The 25,327-nt window shown below is 33.9% G+C and overlaps 1 protein-coding gene across 1 annotated transcript in view; it reads right to left on the bottom strand.

Annotated features, from left to right (window-relative positions):
- The window catches only part of USH2A (usherin), an 815,757-nt gene that overhangs the window by 668,878 nt on the left and 121,552 nt on the right, over positions 1 to 25,327 (bottom strand). The window contains exons 10-11 of the mRNA XM_002760516.6: positions 12,690 to 12,885; positions 9,831 to 9,961 (exon numbers count right to left, since the gene is read on the bottom strand). Coding sequence (XP_002760562.4) covers positions 9,831 to 9,961; positions 12,690 to 12,885 — 327 coding nt within the window. The remainder of the gene's footprint in view (positions 1 to 9,830; positions 9,962 to 12,689; positions 12,886 to 25,327) is intronic.

Here is a 25,327-nt window from a genome sequence, read left to right as displayed (position 1 = left end):
AACAAATGAACTTGTATATTTGGGACACTAGATATTTGGGGGTTTGTTACATCTGTTTAGCCTGTTCTAAGTACATTGCTGTTGGTATCAATGCAATGGCCCTTGTATCACATTATCTTTCGCTTGCTAGTTAAATCAGTTCTTCCAATGTCCAGTCATTACCTAATGCTTCTGCCAGTGCTATTATGGCTATCTACAGCTATCGAATCTAGCCTTAAATGCCTGAGGTATTATTATTTGGCCAATTTTGTATACCTGGGTCCTTGGGATGAGCTTGTTCTAAAGAAGATGCCAGATGTGTCCAAACATGTGGAACTCAATGTAAACTGGAGGCTAAGACCTCATCTCAATTATAACTACACCTGTTTTACTTCCAGGCAGTTTGTCACAACCTTGACTCATGTATAACTCTCTTAATTCTAACCTTACTATTCAGCTAAGATTATTTTTTCCCTTCTTTTCCCATTTATACCCCAGGACCTTTGTTCCTATCTTTGTGAATCTCACCCTCTACACAAAATAATCAGATATTACTCAATTTACCAGCTACATGAGAAATATTACTACTCTACTCCCCTAAATCTCTGAAGAAGAAACCACGTGGTTTATGCCAAGACCTTTATGTCTCTATTGAAGCCCTGGGAAAACTCCCCTCTTTTCACATCCTTCACTACCCCAATGTATACATCCAATATCCGTGGATCACACTATTCAGGATCAGGTTCCTCATAAGCTAAGGAAACTTATGCATGACTTCTCTTCTATTCGTACACTTTAATATTTGAGTCATACATAAGACTATACTTCAGGAAAGTTTATATGATTACTTTTGGACATGTTGTGGTAATTAGTGACAAATACCTAATTCTGAACAGAAGAGAAACCATTAATTAACTGCCGAAAATGGTACATCATGCAGAGAAAGTATAATGTGTTCAAAATTTAAGTGTATTTCTTAAAAATTATCACTTCAGGAGGACGATCGATTTTCATGAGCAGGGTCTCTGTTCCTTATTAGAACTAGAAATGTTTCCTTCACTGATGCCTTTCCATATCATCTGATCCATTTCAACCTCAATCTCCTTTCTTATTCATCTATTTTAAAATATCTCTTAATAAGTTCTCTCTGTTCTGTTGCTATTGCAGCAACCTATTGATGTCTTATTGAGCATTACAATCTGCTATTCTTCTCTCTTTCTATATAATTACAACTATATTTTTGGTTTCCAGCCAACTTTTTAATTCCGTTATTTGCTGTTTTGTTTCCTTTTAAAAATGGCTATTAGGTTAGATACGCTAATTTTAAAGCTAGAGCCTAGGGCACAATTCAAGCATAACTTGGTTTGGACTACTTGAAAACCACTTGCTTTTAACATGGGATTCAGATGATGGAGCAAAGTAAACACACGACTGACCAAGTGTCTACACGTGCACATGAATACACACTCACACCTCCCCCACACCCATCTACGTTTAGCTTCTTTTGGTCTACATATATTTGATAGAGAGTGTTCTAACTCCTCGGTTTTCGAAATTGGTTCACAGACCGGCAGCAATTGCATCACCTGGGAACTTCTACAAATGTCAAATCTGAGTCCCAACCCCTAACTTCCTGAATCAGATTATGTCTTTTAAAAAAATCCCTAGGATAATCACATGTGCATTAAAAGTTTGAGGATTACTCCAGCTGACTACCACCATCTCGGCTATAGTAGCTATAGTAGCTGAGGAAGCCATGAGCACCAACCCTCATAGCTTCCTCAGCTAAACCCAATAACAAGCAAAGTAAAAGGGAGAGAAGGTAGCAGGGATGAAAAAAGTCTCAAACAAGAAAGCGCTCAGACTATATTTCCTGAATGCATTCTACATGAGTCAGACCACATGCTAGGGACTTTCACTGGTCTCCCTACCTTATCACCATCACCTGTGCAGGTGGCCACAGCAGGGACTCTGCGAATACGAGCAAATATGTGGAGGAGTGGGGTCAGTGGAGGGAAAGGATGGAGCCAAATGGTTCACTCCCACCTTGGGTCAGGAGCAGACTGAAATCTCTAGATGTATGCACTTTGGGTGTGGATCCATAGACCCTTCCCCAGATACCTCAAGGTACAGAAAAGGCATCATCTAGGCCTGAGACTCTACTTGGTTGATCTGAACTTCAGTCACACTAGATGAGAAAATGGAAAAAGACAGTTAACCTCCAACTCAGGATGCATGTCGAGTAACTCGCGCATTAAGTTCAAGCAAACGAGAGAACTGCAGCGCTTTCCTGGAATAGTCACATTATTATATGTACCTAAACTAATGACCAAGCCAGTTCATAAGATAAATGGACTTCTTTTCCACGGTCAAGTAATTACCATCTTTTTTGGCTTCTGCATTCCTTTTGGATCTGAGCAAAGCACTGAAAGCTCCCAGTCACAAAAACAGGCAAAAGATAATAAAAAATAAAAATACACAGACTTGCAATTGCATGACGCAGACATAAATTTTATCCCACTCCACTTATAGAGACGTAAACTGTACACTCACATAGTAACCCCAGGGATCCAAGGACTCCATATTAGTTATTCCTCAATAATCGTTATACCTTTCTCCCATTCATATTAGTACTGTGCTTTAGATGTTCTCTGTGTCTTGACTTTGGCATTAGTATTTTTAGAATTCAGTGACTCAGAGTATTACTTTATGCCATTCTCAAGGTTCTGGCATTCACATAAGGAAGAATTACAACATTTCTTATGGAAGAATAAGGCAAACACACCATATCTTATGAGATTGGATTGAGTTTCAAATGACAAGTGCCAAAGGGAAAGTTCCCTTCCAGAACACGGAGCGCACGACACAGTCACTCAGGCCATTTGGGGCTGGCTTCATTCCTAAGTTATTATAACAAAATGAGACTTGAACAACTGCCTAATTTCCTTGTATGCTCCCTAATATTATTAAGGATTGAAATTGCATGAATTTTTAAAATGCCCTTGAATTCAATTTTACAGTTTATAATTCTGACATTGTTGACAACTTTTTTAGTGCGCGTTCTGTTATCCTATTGACAATGTCTGGAAACATTTTTAGAAATCTTTTATAACACTTTTTAGGCAAGATGCACTTGACACAATATCTCCACATATAACAATAATTCACAACCTTTGTCTCTGTACTTGGAGCATGAGAAAATAATACAAATTAAGGTAATCTATGAATGTGATTTAAAGATAAACAATGTGGGGTTTTAAAGTCAGAAAACTGTTCTATCATTCTCATTTACATTCCTATTCTTATGTACAATTCTCTCTGGCTATATATCAGAATGAATAAAAGTTCTCCTTTTTTCCTGACTATAAATGTTATAAATAAAGCAGATTTGGAAAGAGAATAAAAGTTTATGTAAAAAGAAAAATGTTTTTTAAACCAGAAAAGTTAACATTTCAAAGCATGTCTTTCCTTCCATGTATTTTTAAAATACATGTTTGCACTTGGAAACAAAACAAGCTTTCTCCCTTCTTTGTCCCTCTTCCTTCCCTTGCTCTCATTTCTGAAACTTGAGTCCATTTTGTAGCAGGTACCAGTATTTTCATTCTTTTTAATGTAAAATAATATTCCATTGTGTGCATATACTACATTTTATTTATTCCTTCACCAGTTGATGGGCATTCTATTATAAATAATGTGGCATTGACATTCACCAACAAGATTTTATGAGGAAGGAAACTTCTGGGTCATATGATAATTCCACCTCTAATATTTTGAGAAACACTAACCTGTTTTCCAAAGTCAATGTGCATTTTACAGTCTCACAGGCTATCTAGGAGAGTTCCAGTGTCTCCACGTCCTCATCAACTTTTGTTTTTGTCTGGTTTTTAGTTGCCGTCATCCTACTGGTTGGGACGTGGGCTTGCACAGTGGTTCTGATTTGCATTTCTCTGATGACTAATGATGTCAAAAAACTTTTTATGTACTTGCTGGTTGTTTTATATCTTTTTTGGAGAAATATCTATTCAGATTATTTTCTCATTTCAAATTTGAGTTATTTGGTTTTTCATTATTTACTTCATGCTCTTCAGGTATACTGGACAAGTCTCTTATCAGATGATATGCTTTGCAAATATTTTCTTTATTATTATATATTTATTATATACTTTGCAACTAGTTCTTTGGGTTATTTTGCTTTCTTTTTTGTGTCCTTCAAAACATTAATTTTGATGAAGTTCAATTTATACATTTTAGCTTTTGTTTCTTAAGCATTTACTGTCATATCTAAAAAACCACTGGCTAATCCAAGGACATGAAGATTTGCATCTATATTTTCTTCTCAGGATTTTATAGTTTTAGCTTTTATATTCAACACTTTTTTGAGTTAATTTTTTTACATGTGAGGTGAGGTAGGAGTCCAACTTCATTCTTTTGCATATGAAAACACAGTCGTCTCAGGACCATTTGTTAAAATGACTACATTTTCTCCATTGAATTGTCTTGGCACTGTTGTCAAAAATCAATTGAGTATAAATGTCAAGGCTTATTTCTAGACTCTCAGTTCTATTTCAGTGAATATGTCTGTATGTCTATCTTTATCCCAGTACCATGCTATCTTGATGATAGTAAATTTTGAAATTGGGAAGGGTAAGTCTTCCAATTCTTTTACAAGGTTATTTTGGACATTCTTGTGTCCCATGAATTTCATATAAACTTTAGGATCATCTGGTCAGTGTGAGCAAAGAAGCCAGGTAGGCTTTTAACAAAGATTATAATAAATCTGTAGATTAATTTGAAGAAAGTTGTTAACGCAATCATACTACATTTTCTGATATGTGAACATTGTGTCATTTTATTTATTTAGTTTTTTAATTTATTTCAGCAAAGTTTTATGGTTTCTGGAATATAATTTTACACTTCTTTCATTAAATGTTTTCCTAAATAGCTCGATCTTTTGGTGATATTTTAAAAGAAGTTTTCTTAAATCTATTTTCAGATTTTTCAGTGCAAATACGTAGAAATATAATTGATCTTTGTGTATTGATTTTGTATTATATCTGAATTGTTAGTTTTAATTGATTTTAATTAATTCCTTAGGATTCTCTATCTACAAGATCATGCCATATGCAAATACAAATAACTTCTGTTTTTCCAATCTGAACGTAATTTTATTTTCTTGCCTAAATTCCTTGGCTAGAACCTTCAGTACAATGTTAGGTAGAAGTGGTAACTGGGAATATTGTTATCTTGCTTTTGATCTTAGAAAAAGAGCATCCAGTTTCTTATTGAAATATTTGGACATGTTATTTTTAGCTCTCTACTTGTTATTTGTGTATCTCTAAATAACATACATATCTAATAACTTTCTACTTGAAAGACAAATTAATGCATTTTTACTTTTTTCTATTTCTCTTTATTATTCATAATTTCTAAATTTATATCTACCCACCCATTTATAGATAATCAATTTAATAGTATTAATCTTTCATTTCACAGCCATTATGTCATATATCCTTTGTCTATGGACTGAACTTTATACTTAATATAAACTGACTATATTATGTCCATACAAAAATTATTCAGTACAAAACAAAAAATTATGATTTGATCTTAAATAAAATTTAATTATTAAACATACATGTGAGGAAACTATGCTTGAAGACCATAAAGACCAATGGATACTTTGCAAATATATTTTGACTTATATTTACTTCTGTGGATCACAAGGATCTATAATTTCTTGTGTTTAATGTTGTCCCCAGTCTTACATTCCTTGTTCACTTTGCATATTAAATATTTTAATATGGGGTTATGAATGGTAGTATTTTGACCATCTATCAGTACAAAAAGAATCTTAACCTCATGTTGGAGTCATAACTTGGGTAGAACTGAGTATCAAGTTTTTCTTCAAGATGTCTTCTTTTTGTAATTTTTAAGGTAATTCTGAACTGCCTTCTAGTAACATTAAATTCCTAATGATGTTAATATGACTCATATTCTTATAGCTATCTCTTTATATATATGTAATATTTTATTTTTAATTATTTAGTATTTTCTTTTGAATTAATAATAAATTATTTCTGTTTCAAAGAAATCTGAGACAGCTCCACTAGAGTGATATGAGTTTGCTGTGTCCCCACCCAAATCTCATCTTGAATTGTAGTTCCCATAATCCCCATGTGTTGTAGGAGGAACCAGGTGGAGATGACTGAATCATGGGGCTGCTTTTCCGATACTGTTCTCTTGATAGTGAGTTCTCACAAGATCTGATGATTTTATAAAGAGTTTCCCCCCACCCTCACTTGGCACTTCTTTTTGCTGTCACCATGTTTGTTTCTTCTGCCATGATTATAAGTTTACTGAGGCCACCACAGCCCTATGGAACTGTAAGTCAATTAAACCTTCTGTAAGTCAATTAAATAGTTAAACTGTAAGTCAATTAAACCTTTTCCTTTATAAATTAGCCAGTCTCAGGTTTGTTGTTACTGCAGAGTGAGAATGGACTAATACAGTAAATCAGTACTGGTAGTGCGGTGCTGCTGTAAAGACACCCGGAAACCTAGAAGCAACGTTGAAACTGGGTAACAGGTAGAAGATGGAATGGTTTGGAGGGCTCAGAAGAAGACAGAAAAATGTGGGACAGTTTGAAAGAGATTGGAGGGCTCAGAAGACAGGAAGATGTGGGAAAGTTTGGAACTTCCTAGAGACTTGTTGAATGGCTTTGACCAAAATGCCGATAGTGATATGGACAACAAACTCCAGTCTGAGGTGGTCTCAACAGAAGACAAGAAACTTGTGGGGAACTGGAGTAAAGGTCACTCTTGTTATTCAAAGAGGCTGGTGGCATTTTGCCCCTGACCTAGAGATTGGCAGAACTTTGAACTTGAAAGAGATGATTTAGGGTATCTAGCAGAAGACATGTCTAAGCAGTAACTGTTAAAGACAAAGCAGAGCATGTAAGTTTGAAAAATTTGCAGCCTGAAAATTCAGTAGGAAAGAAAAACAGCTTTTCTGGAAATTCAAGCTGGCTGCAGAAATTTGCATAAGTAATGAGGAGCCAAATGTGAATCACCAAGACAATGGAGAAGGTGTCTCGAGGGTATGTCACATAAGCCCCTCCCATCACAGGCCTGGAGGCCTATGAGGAAAAAATGATCTCATGGGCCCAGGGCCCCCTGCTGTGTGCAGCCTAGGGACTTGGTGCCCTGTGTCCCCACTGTTCCAGCTGTGGCTAAAAGGGGCCAACATACAGCTCAGATCACTGCTTCAGAGAATGGCAGCCCCAAGCCTTGGCAGCTTCCACCTGGTGTTGGGCCTGCAGGTGCACAGAAGACAAGAATTGAGGCTTTGAAACCTCCACTCATATTTCAGAGGATGTATGAAAATGCCTGGATGTCCAGGCAGAGGATGTGCTGCAGGGGCAGATCGCTCATGGAGCACCTCTGCTAAGGCAGTGTGGAAGGGAAATGTGGGATTGGAGCCCCCACACAGAGTCCCCACTGGGACACTGCCTAGTGGAGCTGTGAGAAGGGAGCCATCATCCTCTAGCCCTATGGGAGTAATAGCCTGATATCAAAACCAAACAATCACAATATATAAAAACTAAGTCATAGAGCAATTTGTCTTGTGAATATAGACGTAAAATTCTTAGCAAAATTTTAGCAAATAGAATTTATGAAGAGAATTATACACAAAGACCAAGGTAGTTTTATTCCACAGATGCAATGCTGGTTCAACGTTTGAAAATTAACCATGATTCCACTTTGCTAACAAATTAAAGAAAAAAAGATGTGATCATAAAAATATATGCAGAATTAGTAGCTGACAAAATTTAATACCATTTGTAAAAAACACTCTCAGAAAAATTAGGAATAGAGAAAAACTTCTCTGACTTAAAAATAACATCTAAAAAAATACCTATCTACAGCTGATATCCTGCTTATAAATGGTACAATCTTTCATAATTCCATCCAGTAATTAAATCCACTTTGTAAGATGTTAAGAAAGAAATCCAGAGCCAGTATTATGCTGTAGTACTCTGCACTGGATCATAAGACCAGATTAAGTACATCTCTTCTGAATTCCATGTTCAGTGACAACTCATTGGAAGACTGAAATTGATTATGGTGGGCTTTTTCTTTCTTGGATAGTCAGTTCTTAACTATTTTCAAGCAAAGAACCACCCAAAGTTGTCTAGCACCCCTATAAAATGGACTTGAAATAGAAATTTGAGTTCAGAAATATCAGGTTTTAATTTTTTATAGAATGGTGAAAGAGAAACAAATCTGATGCACAATAACTCATATAGGTTATGACATGTAACTGAGATTCTGGGAGGTAAAACTGCAGTTTACAATTTTCCTATACTATATAACAAAGCTCTTGACCTTACACTTTCAGGGAGAAAAACTGTTCTGCAAGTGAAAATTTATACAATGCCCAGATTATTGTAATGACCATTCTAAATGACAATCTAACTATAAGATCAGTGCTCAGATAACCTCTCTTTGTTCATTCAACATTAATAGGACAAATTCTTACTGGGGCATTTTTATATGACCAAAACTATTCTGTTTATGTTGGACAGAGAGAAGAAAAAAGTAAAAAAATTAATTAATTTTTACAAAGCCCTAATGAGAATAACATGGGATGATATAAAAGATTTGAGAATGTTTTGTAAATGGGTTGTCAGCAAAGATATCACAGAAGATATATCAATATTTGAATGATAAGCAAAAGATAGCCAGGCTGAAAATCCATGGTAGATTCGTAAAAATAAGACATAATATAAAGATACAGAGTTTACTAATTCATATATGTAAAACTTCAGTATGACTGAGAAAACAGTCTCTTAATATTATAGTATAAAAATAGTAGAAATTGTCTTTATTTTTTTCTACTCTTTAGCTTTCAAATGAAAGATATAATGCTCCCTTATTAACACATGACAGTTACTCTAACGGTCTTTGAATCCATATTTTTGCCTTGGTTTACATCTGTCTTTTACTTGGGAAAGCAATTTTTAATGCATTCTCAAAATTATATGACAAAGATATTTTGTCTTGTATGTGTTATGTTCACAATATAACTTTATATCAAATGTTCTATAACCAAATGGTGGCTTATGCTCCTAGCCTTAATTATTTACAGCAGAATATGATTGTTAAAAATTAATACAATCATTGAATTGATTCTTCCAAGTGAATTTTTCCCTTACCAATTTTCACTTACCAGTATAATCAGAACAACTATAAACTTCAGCTTAAATAAGAAGCTTCTTTTTCTACTTGAGGTGGGATACATGAACCAAGGATAGTTAGAATCTTTGTGCATGTAGGCTAGACATCAATATTTGTGATGTATGTAATAAAAATGTTTTAAAATTATGTTTAAAATCCATTGTACTTCTAAGAGGGAAAGTTAGACTAAAAAATTTAGAAGAAAGGCTATCATAATTTCCATTTGGCTCTAAGTGTAAGTGACTTTTGCTACACTATCTTCTATGGAATTTTTGGAGAAACTGTTGTTTATTTATATTATTTATTAATATTAATTCACCATTAATTCCAAGACATATACTCCAATTTACTTGGAACCTCTAACCTCCAATTTTTTGACATTTGTAAAATTAAAGCTAAAATAAGCCTTTTTATATGCAAAGGTCCACTGAACTAGTGCTATATTTCATGCCCATCCTAAAAGCTGCACAGCAACAACCATCGCTTTGAAATGCAAATGCACATAGAGGATTTCCAGGCAAATTCAGTCTTCAATTCCACTAGAAAAATAACACCCAAATAAGTTTCTGGCAGAGAGAGAGTGATCCTTTGCCTTCAATACTGAGAAAAACTCACCTGATCACAAAGAATGCTACCATTCCTAGTGCCAACTTTATCACAGTCACAGGATTTGCAAACATCTATAGCTGAAGGATCTGCACCAACTTGTCGGAAAAAGTAATCCTTGCACAGCTCACAGTTCCTTCCTGCATCAGGGAAAGGTTATGCATTACGACTTCTAATTCATTAAAATCAGCTGCATAATTCAAAATTAAAGACTGTATTCCTCTGAGAGAATTCTATAATTTTCGGGACGTCCATTTTAATGCACCTTTCATCTCTACCTGCCAATTTAGTGATCCAGAGCATATGAAACAATGAACCTGTTACAAACTGTGCTTTACTTCATTAAACTCCCATCTGTTATATAATACCACACTTCTAAAAGCTGTGCTTTGTAGGGGCCCATACATTTGAAAATAGTTTGTTCTTAAACTTAAAACTTTACGTCTAGGGTCAGACACTTCATCTAAATTCAATACAGTATGGGAAATTTCTACAGTGTGGTAGATGATACTTATATAATTAGGAGCCTGTAGGTATGTAGTATTGGAAGTATTTTTCTAGAACTTAATCATGTGAAATGGGAGACTTCTCTTAATATAATTTATTATTCTGTAGTTTACACAATTAAAAACAAATGATTCTGTTAGTGGCCATTAGTTTTATTTCAAAGATCAAATAGAAATTCATTGTATTTAGATATACCAAGTACTTTTCATATTAAATGCTAAAATAGCCTGACAGATATATCAGGTAATTCCTATAGTTTATAATTTATAAGTGGAAAATTTTCCTTGCTATATTATGTAACAAAAAACCTAAACTATAGATATTTCTAAAGTGAACAAGAGTAGTATATAACATAATTGAAATAAGCTGAAATAAAACTTGAGTATATCAATTCCCCCTTTAAACATGATGTATTTTGCTCTAAAATTGTTGAAATTGGTCCAATATTAGAAGACTATAGATATAATCAAGTGAAAACTCATACTCTGATAGACATTGGCTATTGGGCTACTTAAAAATGAGATTGATTTATAACATTTCTAGACTGTTTCCACTTACATATGCTGTTGACTCCCAAATCTATATCTTCAATCTAGAGAAGTCTCTCTTTTATGTATCAATGAGTAAATATTTATTGGGTGATGACCATGTATCAAATACTGTGCTAAGTGCTGTGTAATATAGTAGTGAACTAAATACACAATACCCATTGCATCTCTTTCACAAAGCTCTCTTACAGTCTAGAAGGTAAGGGGAATCTTAACTAAATAATACCAGGAATACACATTTGTAAACCATGATAAGCATAGCTGTCACTAACATGTTTAAATGATTCTGATCTTTTCTGAAGTATCACGAGAGGATTCCCTTGAAGAAAAGAGCTTCAGAACTGTGTTTCTAACTGCCCCCAGGAGTTTCCCCTATGTCTCCTGGAAACACAGAGTGAACACATCCACCACAGAACTTGCCATCTTCTCCCTCATCTTGGTCCTCCTGTATTTTCTATCTCAATGGCTGTCATGAACGTTGAGCCTACTGCTCAAGCTGGAATGTAATGTCAGGTATCAGTCTTGGCTCTCCTTCCTTCCCTTGCCTACACTCTGCTCAGAAAACACTCACTTTTTTAATCCTAAGTATCACTTTGATCCATTTCCCTCTATCCACACCATCTGAAATGTATTCTAACATTATCTCTCACTTGGAGTATTGCAGCACCCCACTAACTGGTTTTCCCAAACCACTCTAATCCTCTCCAATCAATTTTTCGCTTTATAAAGAGAGGTCTCTTTTAAAAACAAGTAACTGATCATGTCTTTTTTCTGTATAAAATCCTTAAGTGTCATCTCATTGACCTTAGATAGAAGCCAAATGCTTTATCATGGCTCCAGAGCCCTCTATGATCTTGCCTTGTCTTCCTTCCTAATATCTCTTCTTGCCACCAGCCGTTTGCCCATCTTTCATTTTTTCAAAGGTGCCATCTTCCTCTCTCTTCTAGGCCACTGCACAAAATGTTTTCCTAATTGTAAGCCTTAGTTCACCATCCTAATGCTCCTCCCTCTCACTCCTTCAACTGGTGAACTCCTACTGTACTTGCCCTGTCTTAGAATCATCAGACAACTTTGTAATTGTTCCTTTCAATAGTCTGTCTTTCCCACTATACAATAAACCAAAGACAGAAAAAATCATTGTCTTATGCATCTTCATGTCCCAGCACCTACCCAAGATCTTGTGATATTAAAGTCATCAATAATCATTTAATAAATGCATTCATGCTTAGGAGTATCACTTTGAAACCCATCAGATATGTGCTATTCAGGTGTTGGCCATTTCTATCTTAATAAACTTGCCCTGCAAAAGGATGGTAATTTTCAATGACTAGTAGAACACTTGTAGTTTTAGAACAGGACTTTGATTATCATCATCTTCATTTAATTAGCAATTCTAAAAAGAGTATTATCAGATTACCAGTGTCCATGCCAAATCTGAATGAATGTAATCTCCACATGAGAATCCAGACATAAAGGACAATAAAGGGGACACAGGGAAACTTATCTTAAGGATATATGTTCAAACTTAGCATTCCTGAGTTCTTCTAAATATGTTTGTGGCTTAGTAAAATGGTGTAAATCCTTTTAAAACATTTTTTTTCTGAAAAGATACAGTTTAAGACTAGAGTGCTACTTGTGAAAACTAGTGACTTCGAAATAGGAAGATTTGGTGAATCAGCCTTGGTTTTCAAACTTAACAGTATGAAAACACATTCTTAAGTAAGATAGCAATAACATAATTCAGAATAATTTGCATTGTAAATAGAAGCACACAGATCTCCAAGACCAAGTCAGCAATTTATTTGCTACTTACCTGTAGTGTTGTGCTCACAATCATCACAAACTCCTCCTCCCCCTCTGAAGTGCTCAAAAGGAAATGGATCCACAGAGATGTTGTAATGGCAGCTTTTGGAATGGCTGTTGCATTGACAAGGTTTACAATTGAAAGCGTGAACTTGATCACCTTGGCGGAAAGGCTTGTCATTATAAAGAGGCAAGCAGCGATCACACTAGAACAAAAAGTATCAGAACAATGAAGAAATTGTTCTTTCATATTATTGATATGCTAGGCACTTTCACAAGATGTCAAGCACATATGACTGAGTTAAAAGTCAGCAATGATTATATTTGAAAAGATATTTTGTAAGTCAGAAATAGCATATTTATGGGCACGGTAGGGTGGAATTGTAAAAGTGACCATGCAAGCTTAAGCCATGCAAAATGATCCTTTTTTTTCCTTAATTTTTAAATTTTTGTGAGTACATAGTGGGTTTATGTATTTACAGGCTACATGGAATGTTTTGATAAAGCCATACAGTGTGTAATAATTACATCTTGGAAAATAAGGTATCTATCCTCTCAATCGTTTATCCTCTGTGTTACAAACATGCAAAGTGATCTGTATAATTAACAGGAAAGATGATGATAGTTCTAAGATGTTTAAAACTTCAAAACGCCAATACTCCCCACTTCCGGTTAAAAATGTAAAGAAATGAACCAGTGAAAATGAACATGTATTTAGTACTCTGTACTTTAAAACATTACAAACTTGGACAAGTTGTTTCACTCCTTTGTAAAATACTCACTAAAAGTACTTTGAACAGCGCGTGCCCTCATCTCACCTATAACTTACCATGCTGACCACCACATCTCTTCTATGCCTTGGTGAATTGCCATGCTCCTTTCTAACTTTGAATCAGCTTCCAACATTTTGACTTTCGTACTTTTAGTGATGTGAAGTACCTGCGAGAATTTCTCTAATGTGAAGTGTTTGTGGTGTCACTTCCTCAAGGACATCTTCACCCTATCCTTTTCTCAGTTATGTTAAGTTCACCTACACTAAGTAGCTCCAGCTGCATATCCAGAATCTCTCAAACAGTAGTAGTGACTGTATCTTCTATGACTCCACTTAGGTTCGATTGGAATTTTACTTCAAGTATTTTCTGTCTTTGCAGTGCTTTCATCTTTGTCGCCTAGTTCCTCTTCTTTTTTGAGTATCTGTATTTGTAAAGTGTCACTTGGGTTTATCACTCATAAGGAGGCAATACAACCACATGCTTCTCTGTCTATGAATAAACTGAATAATAAATGTGTAGTGTGCAATCACCAACAGATTTGGAAAAAGGAAACATGATTGGTCACTGGCCGCAATGTGCATCTGTTATTTTATGTGGTGATTGCTGGACTGCAGAGCCTGCAGCAACGTTTATGTAATTAGTCACAGTAATATTCCATGTTACCTGACACTTGAACTATGTGGTTGGAGGACAGGCAGCATTTAACTAAACTATGGTAACTGATATTCATGCCTACCAGAATTGCATAAGGAGATGACTGCCTATAAAACTGTAAGAAAAAAATTACTCAAATTACATAACAGGTCTATTATGTACTGAAACAAATCAACAAAATATAATCAACAAAATTATATATGATTTATAATTATTTTAACTTCCTAATATAAATAGAATTCGTGGTCAAAGCAAAATTTTTTTCTATAGATTTAAATAACAATTCACCTGAACTGAGTTTAGTACAACTATAGACATCATAAAAAGTATTATTTCTAAAATAAAGGCAGAAAGTAGAATATTAAAAGCACCGATAATTTGACTAGCGAATGATAAGTTAAAATGTCGACATCAATTTCTTTCAAATTTGCATATATATTTTTTCTTTCCAAAATTATGAATATACATGTGTGTTGTTATTAAACATCATGTATTTTGTGTTATTAGCTTTATATTATTATTTATTTTGCTGCATTATTTCCTATATTTTTCATAAAATAACATTCAGCCATTCTGCAATTATTACACATTTAGTTTTTTTCTTCAGTTTTATTTTGGGAATGGGGGTGGATATAGCTAAGTATTACCTTAAGAAAATTATGAAATGAAATTACATTATCAAAGAATGTAGATGTTTTAAATATTTTGTTAAATATGATCAAATTCCTTCTAGAAAAATTAAACTCATAATCACACCAGCAATATTGGAGAATGTCCATTTTCTTGTGTTCTGCCAATATTACAACTATGACTGTTATATCTTCATTACTTTGATTTTAGAAAATATGTCAATTACTGCTTTGTATGTATGTCTTTGGTTACTAGTAAAGCGAATAAAACTTCACCTAGTTCTTATTTAGATATAGTACTTTTTGAGAAAATTGTTCATTTTTCTTTAGCATATTCTTTTTAAATTGATTTTAAATATTTTATCAGATATTAGAATTTTCCTTTGCCTGTAAAACAGTGAACATTTAGTTCATAATTGTAAACATACATTTATATTTATCTTCTTCCCCGACTTTACTGGCCAGAATTTTCAGCATAATAGTTAATTGATATAGTATAGTAGTGGTGATAGGTATAATTATCTTTTTTCTCATTTTAATGAAAATGTCTGTAATGTTACAGCTGTTACAGTATTGACTATTGATTTTATATAGACAATTTTTATCATTTTAAAGAAGAAACTGCTTCTTCAAAATAACCAATATGGACTTATGTTAAAAAATAAAAAAATACACTTTCAATTTTATTAAATATTCTGATTTGTTTGACCTATTGCATTGATAAATTATAAAATAGGTTAGTAGGCTAATTGGAGTCTGTGCCTGCATTTTTGAATAAACCTAACATCATTAATAGTAAATAATACCAAGTAAAAGAAATGGAGGAGTTTTACATTTGTAACATAAATGAGATTTCTCCAGGTTTTTATAAAGGCTTTTACTAAAATAAATAAACCTTAGAATTGTAATAGGTAATTATATGTATTGGTATTTATAAAGTTAATTTTAATATTCAAATAATCAGAAAATTCTCATTTTGCACATATACTAAAACCTATTACATTTCGTCAAATTGTATTTCATGTAAAGTACAATCAGTTCAAGATAAGATTTAAAATAAGTAAATACCAAGATTTCTGAAAATCATTTTTCTCACACTCCATTTGCTGTGAAATACTTAATGTGACTTCCCTAAGTGCCCAGTGTATGCCAGAGTTATGTGTTGAATTATGAATCAGGAGAGTCAAACCATGTAAAGTAATGTCTCCCTGTCTATCCATAATAATGGTCCTTTGCTCTTTGTTTTATATTAACATTGTTAAAAACGATTTTCACATTGAGATAACAAAGGTTATTCCATTGTTCTATTTTAATATAGAATGAATCCTGATAAATATTTAGTATTTTAGAACAGTTTGACATATTTCATAATCATTACTGGAACATACTCTAGTTAAAAGCATGTTTTTGCCAGTATTTACTTTTCCCCACTAGTTCAGTTCCTTCCTTTAACAATCTTAGAGGGAGAAGATATAAAATAAGAATTTAGTTGCCCAGGGTGTTACTGTTTAATGGTATTTCAAAAATTTTAGCATAAAAACAAAGTGAGTTTTCTCTATTTAGCTTGGTACAAAAAGACAAAAAGGAGAAAAAATAATAAGAATGTAAATATCAGGCCACAATGTTTATAGGTAGGTAGTATTACATTTTAATAATTGGTAAAAAAAAAAAAATTCACCCTTTTGGTCATTTTACAATGGTCAAGTTAAACTCAATGGTCAATTAAAATATCACTGTAATATTCTTTTTGGAGTGATGAAGAGTCTTTTTTCCCACAGTCATTTCTAACCATTTAGGTTAAGATAGTTTTCCCTCTTCTCATCTCTCAGAGTACTGTATTAATACCTCAGTCTTGCCCCTGACACTCCCCTTAAATGATTGGCTTGTGTACAGGTATCTTACAGAAAACCCAAGTTACTGACTTTATATTCTCTGTGTCATCCATACATTAGAAGCATGATAGACAATTGCTAAGCTGCTAACTGACAATTCACAATTGACAATCATATTGATGTCCAGAGAAAGTTGATCTTGAGGGGATTTAGAGAGGAACTGTTCACAATGGAAACAGTTCATAAACAAGGTGATATTTATGTAAAGTCTTCAGAATTGACTGTTATGAGATGATTTTCAATAAAAACCCCTTACAAATACAAAATGAAATTCACCTCATAAAAGAAGAATATATGGCAACCATTAAAATATTGTCAACTATGGGTCTTTAGCCAAAAAAATTTTAAGTGGGAAAATTGACCTCTTTATGTTTCCCTCATCAGCAATACCCATATGCAAATCAAATTTATTTCATAAAATCAAAAGTTAGAGATTTATAGGCTGAGAGTCAAACAGCCTAGGTCAACTATTGGTGCTGCTGTTTACTAACTGCAAAAAGGCCACTGTGAAAAGTAACATCAAATGCATACTCTCATTTTATGAATATACTCTCTTGAGAGTATACTCTGGCCACTATATTAAGCATTTACAATGGGTTATTTAATTAAATCCTGTAAGCCTGGGTGAAACAGTATCCCACATCTAATTTCTGTTTCTTGACTTGCTAGCCCTGTGTTCTAGTGTAATTGTCTGTACCTCTCTAATCCTTATTTTTCTCACTTGTAACATGGGGGTAATAATCCTTCTCTCATAAGGTTGCTGTAAAGACCAATCAGTTATCAAAACACTTGTCACACAGTTGGCCCTCAGCACACTTGCCTATGACTTTGATTGTTATTGGATTCACAACTGAGGATTAAAGGGGTTAAGTAACATTAGCAATGACAACGGACAGGTAGTCCTAGAGTCCTCTTTAAGTCTATGAATCTTAGTTTCTTCATCTCCAAAATGAAGATAACTTAATAGAATGTCTTACCTGTATTTGACTCAAAATAATCTTAGGATACGTGGTAATATATAAATAATGCTCAAAACAAAGCCTCGAAAATATTACATGCTCAAACCTGAAATTCAGAAGATGGAGGAGGAGAAAAACAAGGAAGAGAGGGGTAAAAATCCAACAGAGTTGTTGATCTCAAGTTTGACTAGCACCAGCAGTATATGACTATCACTATGCTATATACAGTCTAAAACCAGTAAGAGGTGATTCTGTGATTATAAATGCATTGGTCTATGATCTGCTTTGGAGGAGGTAGCCTACAGAGTGGCAAGAAGCAATGTATAACCAAAATTTATTTCTGGTTAATTGGATCATCTGTAGTTATCACTATAGAGGAGTTCCTATCTATTGACAATACTTCCCAGGAGCCATCAGGCATAACTATTACTTCTTCTAGTAGCCCTATGTGTGGGGAAAATATGTTCTAATTGGATAAATGGAAGAATAGATGAAAATTTGCTTTCTGACTTCTTGGATTTGAAGGAGAGAAATGAGCTCATTAAGCTGTCTTCCCCAGTTCAATTAGCCATGCACTTAACCTCATTTCCAATATTTAAAAAACCCTATTCTATTGTAAAACTTTTGCCAAAGGCAAAATTTTCCTATAACACGATGGCCTGGGCCTGTTTTTCTCTAGACTTCAAAATATTCTCATTGAAGAATTTGTTTATTCTATGGTGTTTTTTATTATTCAAGTTGTGCTTTCTTAAATATAGGTTGGTGGAAGTGATGAGATGGAAAGTGTGGTCCTGTCACACCGATTTCAGATGCAGTTTGTCTTTTGCAAAACACCGGCTGGCTGTTTAAGTTTGGGATATTGCCTACATGAGTTCGTGGAGCAAACCCAGCAAAAGCATTCCTTTGCTATTTCTAGGAAGACATTTTTGCTTTTGGATTATAATATTTAAAAAGCCTAATTTCAGATTTTATACTTATTGTCAGACCAAAGCCATTATCAAAAAGTCTAATCATAAATAAGACTGGACTAAATGCTGTATGAATGCTCCAAAGATATTCACGTCTTTATTCACGGCTGCCTTAATGTTTAACACCAAAGACAAATTTTACCACTGACCCAGTGGAGTGGGCTTGGTCCTACCAAACTCCTCGTTATTGAAAATGACTGGCCTTTCTTTTGTGGAGAATGAAAACCCTACAGAAATATAGGTAATGTGTTCTGTTTTCCTAAAGAAAATAAGCCTAGCTGTTATTTTTTGATTCTCAAATTAATATTTTTAAGATTATGATAATACCAGCCTGACAAAAATTCGTAGAAAGGACCAGTGCAGAACACTGCTTGTGGGAGAGGAATTTATCCATTCCTTTTAAGAGGAGCAACACATGTATGCATTCTACAGGACCCAGAAATTCCACTGAGAATTTAGGAAAATACATTTTAAAGCAACTTGATAAAGATTTTTTTTATATAATGGGGTATTAATAAGAGTGAAGAAAAGAAAACAAGCCCAAAAGTAAGAGAGTGGTTTAAGATGTCCTAATTCTTAAAAAAAAAAAGGGCTAACATTTATAAATATAAATATGGAAGACTATTCATAATACAGTTGGAATTTAAAATCAAGTTAAAAATAACATATAGAGTATAATCCTCTATTCTAGATAAAGGGGGATTTATCTATTGACATAAATATTACAACTCTAAGAAGATACAGACAGATGAGATGTGTTTATTTATAATAACAATAATATAAGGTCTAAAGTATATGAACTAAGTGTATTAGCTGGGGTTATCTATGGGTGGTGGGTTTACATATAAAGTTTATAACTGTTTTTTTCCACAGTGTACATTTATTACTAACGTATAAAAATCGAGTGCAAATAAAATGTAACTGCATGGATAGTTGCAAGATAATTATACATCCTTTGCATGAACATTTCACTAAGAACAGCTAAGAAAATTAATATGTTCCAGTTTTAAATTACACTCAGATGAGCAAAAAACTGCAGAAAAAAAAGATTCTCTTTTCAAGTACTATGCAGGCTAAAAAGTTTTTGAGCTACCAGTAAACAGAGTATGATTTGTAAAAGATACACATTTTTTCAAAACAATGGGAATATACAGAAACAAAGATTTTGAGAGATGATGCCTAAATTTGTTTTAAAATTTGATTTAAAACATACACAACTAAATGACACACCAACACCTATTTGGGTCTTTGATCCTAAAGATGATACTGTTCTATTTTCAGTTTGAGTGGGTTACAGAGACAAATACAAGGAATACTTTTTAGTCTACTCTTTGATTATAAAGTTTCATGAAGTATTAAATTCTTGGTCCTGTAATTCTTTTCTTTTTTTTTTTTTTTTTTGAGACGGAGTTTCGCTTTTGTTACCCAGGCTGGAGTGCAATGGCGCGATCTCGGCTCACCGCAACTTCCGCCTCCTGGGTTCAGGCAATTCTCCTGCCTCAGCCTCCTGAGTAGCTGGGATTACAGAGACGCGCCACCATGCCCAGCTAATTTTTTGTATTTTCAGTAGAGACGGGGTTTCACCATGTTGACCAGGATGGTCTCGATATCTTGACCTCGTGATCCACCAGTGCCTCCCAAAGAGCTGGGATTACAGACGTGAGCCACCGCGCCCGGCCCAGTTGTTTCTTAACAACTCCTTTCAGATAATACAAGGAGAACCATGACAAAATTGAAGAAATAATAATTGGTAAATGCATAAGTAAATTTTTGAATTCTCATAATTTTCATCTATCTTTTCTACCAGTGATTTTAAAGATTGATTTAAAATCAAGAACTGTTTGTATTTTAAATTTTATGCAGCTCCTGAAGCAAATAGTTTTCTATTTCATGATTTCCCAATCTCCAGTTGATCATTTGTCACTTTCAATTATGTTTTGGGTTCTTCTATAACAACTGGATTCCCTTGATACGTCCCTGAATGCTCAAATTATGAGATTAGACAATGGCTGTATCAGGGTCAAGGACCTTTATCACTGATTTATTTAACTGCTTTCATTCTGATAGTTTCTTAAAGGCTGCTAATCAACTTTGCTTAGTTGCAGCAAAATACTTTGCCATGTTCAGTTATGAAAATCACTGAATCTAGAAGACACTGATGAAATTTATTTTATTATGTTATATTCTAATAATACACAATGACAGTTCTGTCTTCTGGATCATTAAGCTGAAGTATAGTTTTCCTTTGTTACTATTACAGAGCAGCAAAGACAATCTTTCAAAGACAACCCATAGTCTCCAAAGCATTTTTATCAACTTCACTCCCAATAAACTCAGTTTTTTGTTTTTTGCTTTTGTTTTGAGATAGAGGACAGAGTCTCACTCTGTCACCCAGGCTGGAGCCCAGGCACTATCTTGGTTCACTGCAACCTCCGCCTCCCACATTCAAATGATTCTCGTGCGTCAGCCTCCCTAGTAGCTGGGACTACAGACATGCACCACCATGCCCAGCTAATTTTTGTATCTTTTTAGTAGAGACGGGATTTCACCAAAGTGCCCAGGCTGGTCTCAAACTCCTGACCTCAAGCGATCAGCCCTCTTTGACCTACCAAAGTTCTGGTATTACAGGCATGAGCCACCTTACCCAGCCATGCACTCAATTTTATATATTTCTTAACACCTTCACATTTCAGAGAAATAGAAACTTGTATAAATAAGAGTTTAAGTAATTTAACTACAGGGACAGTTTATTTATTCAGTCACTTACCCAACAATCTTAAATGCCTATTATGTATCTTTGAAAAAACAAGGAAGGAAAATGTCCTCTTAGTCAAAGATACATAAAACCGTTGCAAAAGATTGGGGATTCGGGAGAAAATTTTCCTTCAAGGTCCTGAGAGCTCCCAGTGTCAATGACCTTTGAAAGGTTAATAAGTTCATAATGATCACCATGAGTCATCAAAAACAACTTGTCTTCAATATGGTGAAGAAGTGCCTAGAAGGAGCTCTAGAACATAGTAGGTACTCAATTTATATGTTGGATGTTCTCCTTCAGAAAGCTCACTTTTAATTTCCATGATTATAATGGCTCCAGGGATAGAAAATAGTATTTGAGGGAGAGAGGGGTTGACTGGAGTTACTTTGGCTCAGTCCATTTTTACTTTCTGCTGAGCCTAAACTGGAGAGCAGAGTCCTAGAAACCAAGAGATGTACTTATTCTGCTCCTGGCTATAAAATTTAGAGATATGGATGCAGCATTGCCTATGTGAGCAGGGGAGAAAGACAACCTGTTTCAAAGTGAGAGATTATAACATGATCACTTTTTAGTACTGTTATATTACTGCTCACCGAATAAAAGAGGTAATTTGTTAAACGGTTCCCAGATGGCCTGAAGAAAGGGAGACCCTCTGAAAATCTGTATATTTCCCCTTTCTCCTCAGTAGAAACCAGTCCCCAACATTGGAAATGTTAAGAGCCTAAATCTCTAATAACAGTAATTGTCCTCAGGCTCTATTCAAGGCTTCCCCTTTCCTTTGGCTGTAGCAATTCAATTGTCATTTAAATGATCCAGTTTCACTATGATTTGTCTACTAGGTAGAGAAATCATCTTTATAAACATAAAAACTTTAACGTACTCAGGTATCTTTTTTCCAATAGAAGTGTCCCTAGGTAGCTCTAATGTTCCCACGGCAAAGGTAATGTTAGACAAACTGGTTAATTTATAACCAGTGATAGATTTCAGAGGGGGACACAGATAAAGTGCCCAACTACAGAGAGAATCTAGACAGAAAATGGCTCAGTGCTTTGCACATAGTCAGTGATCAATAGTTATTAGATGAATGTGTGAGTGAATGTCCTAACAGACTCTTTGCATTTATGACACATTACAGGACTGTACCTTAATGTGAATAGCATTTAAATGAACAGTAACATTAAAGGTTTAACGTCACATGCAATAATACTTTGCTTGTGAATTTTTACCTATGGAGTATGTAATTTCAATTAGAAAAGCCAAAATGAATATATTATCCTTGACCATTGAGCAGACAAATGACATGTGTTTATCCTTCAATGACATATTCCTTTCCCAGTAGTTGTCTTTCCCTTGGCTAAAAATTCTTACATAATTAAAGTGTTCATGGATACAATGTACTTACTTGCTCTCTAGATACTGAAATTAATAGCATAAATTAAATAACTACTAAAACCATTCGACAATACTGATCAAACATAGGTGACAATACAATGATCACAAACACACCATACAAAGTTTTCCCGATATCTCAACTATTAATATAAGTGGCCATTTTTAGAAACATTCCAATTCAAGTAATTGCCCAGTCTAACTCTATGGGCAAAGTGAAATGGAAGATTGGGAAAATGTCCAATGAAATGAATTGTAATAATGTGCAATGAAACCTATTTGGAAAAATATAAACTGTAGGCAGAATTGTTCAAATAATTATTCAGTCTACATATTATCTCTATATAAATATAACTGTTAACTTATTTATTTTTAAGCAGAATTTTCTTACTGTATGCCTTGTGAATATAGATCTGTCTAATTATGTCTAATGGTTAAACGAGATGGAACCATTTGCATGAGAGGCCTTGGATTCTTATTTGTTAATTTTGTTAATTTTCAATACTGTATGTTGTTAGGTATTTGATTTCTCCATTGACATGCCGGTCCTTCTTTTGTTCCTTCTTCCTCTTATTTATAGATTGTTCAGGGCACTAAACAAAAAAGACACTTGGGGACACACCGCCTTCCCTTAAGAGAATAGAAGGAGGATTTTAAAGTTTGTTCAAGATTGTAGATAGTAGATGAAATAAAGCAACTCTATTTTATTGCAACCATAATAATTTAACCCTATTGACATTCCAGGAAATACGGCCTGGAATTGAGATCACATTTGTACAAGACAACCTGCATTATTTTACAAAGAAATTCAACTAAGAAAAGCTGGATTTATTACATTAATATGTTATTTACATGCAACTTTCCAAAATAATATACATCACACATACATAGATTCACATACTAGCATTATTGATGTTTTCCAATATTTAAGATTCCTCTAAACTTAGCCAACTGATATAAAAGATATTTGGTTATTTAAATATAAAGGTATTTTATATTGGAAATTTTGTCTAGTATTAGACTTGACTACTACATTAGTAAATTAAAAACACTTTCTTAAGTATTGCTGCATTTAAATTTTTCTTTAAGATTTAAAATTTCCATGCTATTTATATTATTTTTTAATTACTAATTGTTAGCCTGAATCAATTGTTTGTACTGAAGTCATCTCTATTTATTTTAGTAATTAGTGCCTGCCAGGGAATCTTTTTTGAATTTCAAAAATGAAGGTCCTTCAATATTTTCAAATACTTACATCTATAATCAAGACATAATGGCTGTACTAGCATAATGCTCTACATATAGAAGACATTTGTAAATATTTGTTGAGTGACTAAAGCTAGCGAATGATCAATCTTCACAGTAAAACTCTAAATGTACACGGTAATAATGAATTCAGTAATGGTTATTCCATTGTGAATAGAGTCGCCTCCACTCTGTCTTTAGCAGTAGCATGAGTATTTACATAGATGATATATTTCTAATAGATTAATCAATATCATAGTTGAGAAATTATACTGAAATATTAAGAATTTATGAATAATTTGAAAACAAAGACTTGTATTATGGTGTGTACCATTTAACTTAGCAACAAGACACTGCCATATATATCCCACTTTACTAATAACATCTGAATTTAATAATATAGTAAGTAGTCCTCTTTTCCACAAGGAATATATTTTAACACCTCTAATAGATGCCAGATCTCTATATGCAACTGGGTTTGGTAGTATGTGTACTGTGTATTACATATTTTAGCTCTATGTAGTACATATTTTCTGTTCATGTCTTCTAGTCACAAATTTATTGCTTTTTCTGTTTTAACTTAGCACTCACCTAGCACTATAGTTATAACTTTTGTAGTTTGTGGTGTGACAGCAAATCTAGCACTAATTTCTTGTTTCTCTTCACTATTTCACAGATAGAAGATTCATTATTATTAGATATCTTAGCAATCTCAGCATACATTGTTTTCCTTTCCTTACTAAGTCAGGAATAGTGAGTTTGGTTTGTTTTTGCTTCTCTAGTTCCTTGAGGTGTGACTCTAATTCAGTTCAAGAATTTTTTAAGTTTCCATGTTGATTTTATTGTTGACCCAAGAATAATTCAGAAACAGGTTATTTAATTTCCATATATTTGCATGGTTTGGGGGTTCCTTTTGATTTCCAGCTTTATTTCACGGTGGTCTGAGAGAATACTTGATATAATTTCAATTTTCTTACACTTTTTGCGACTTGTTTTGTGGCCTATCACATGGTCTTTCTTGGAGAATGTTTCATGGGCTGATGAACAGAATGTATATTATGCAATTGTTGGGTAGAATGTTCTGAAAATATCTGTCAAGTCCATTAGTTCTAGGGTACAGACCTCTGTTTGTCAACTTCCTGTCTTGATGACGTGTCTAGTGCTGTCAGTAGAGTACTGAAGTCCCCCACTATTATTGGGTTGCTGTCTATATCATGTTAGATCTAGTAGTAATTGTTATATAAATTTGGGCACTCTGGAGTTAGGTTCATATATATTTAGAATTATGATGTTTCCCTGTTGGACTAGTCCTTTTATCATTATTTAATATCCTTCTTTGTCTTTTTTAACTGCTGTTGCTTTAAAGTTTGTTTTGTCTGATATA

Source organism: Callithrix jacchus, chromosome 19, assembly GCF_049354715.1.
Source record: "Callithrix jacchus isolate 240 chromosome 19, calJac240_pri, whole genome shotgun sequence".
Lineage (NCBI taxonomy): Eukaryota > Metazoa > Chordata > Mammalia > Primates > Cebidae > Callithrix > Callithrix jacchus.
Note: the sequence above shows the minus strand (reverse complement) of the source record. Positions and strands in the feature narration are given on the sequence as shown.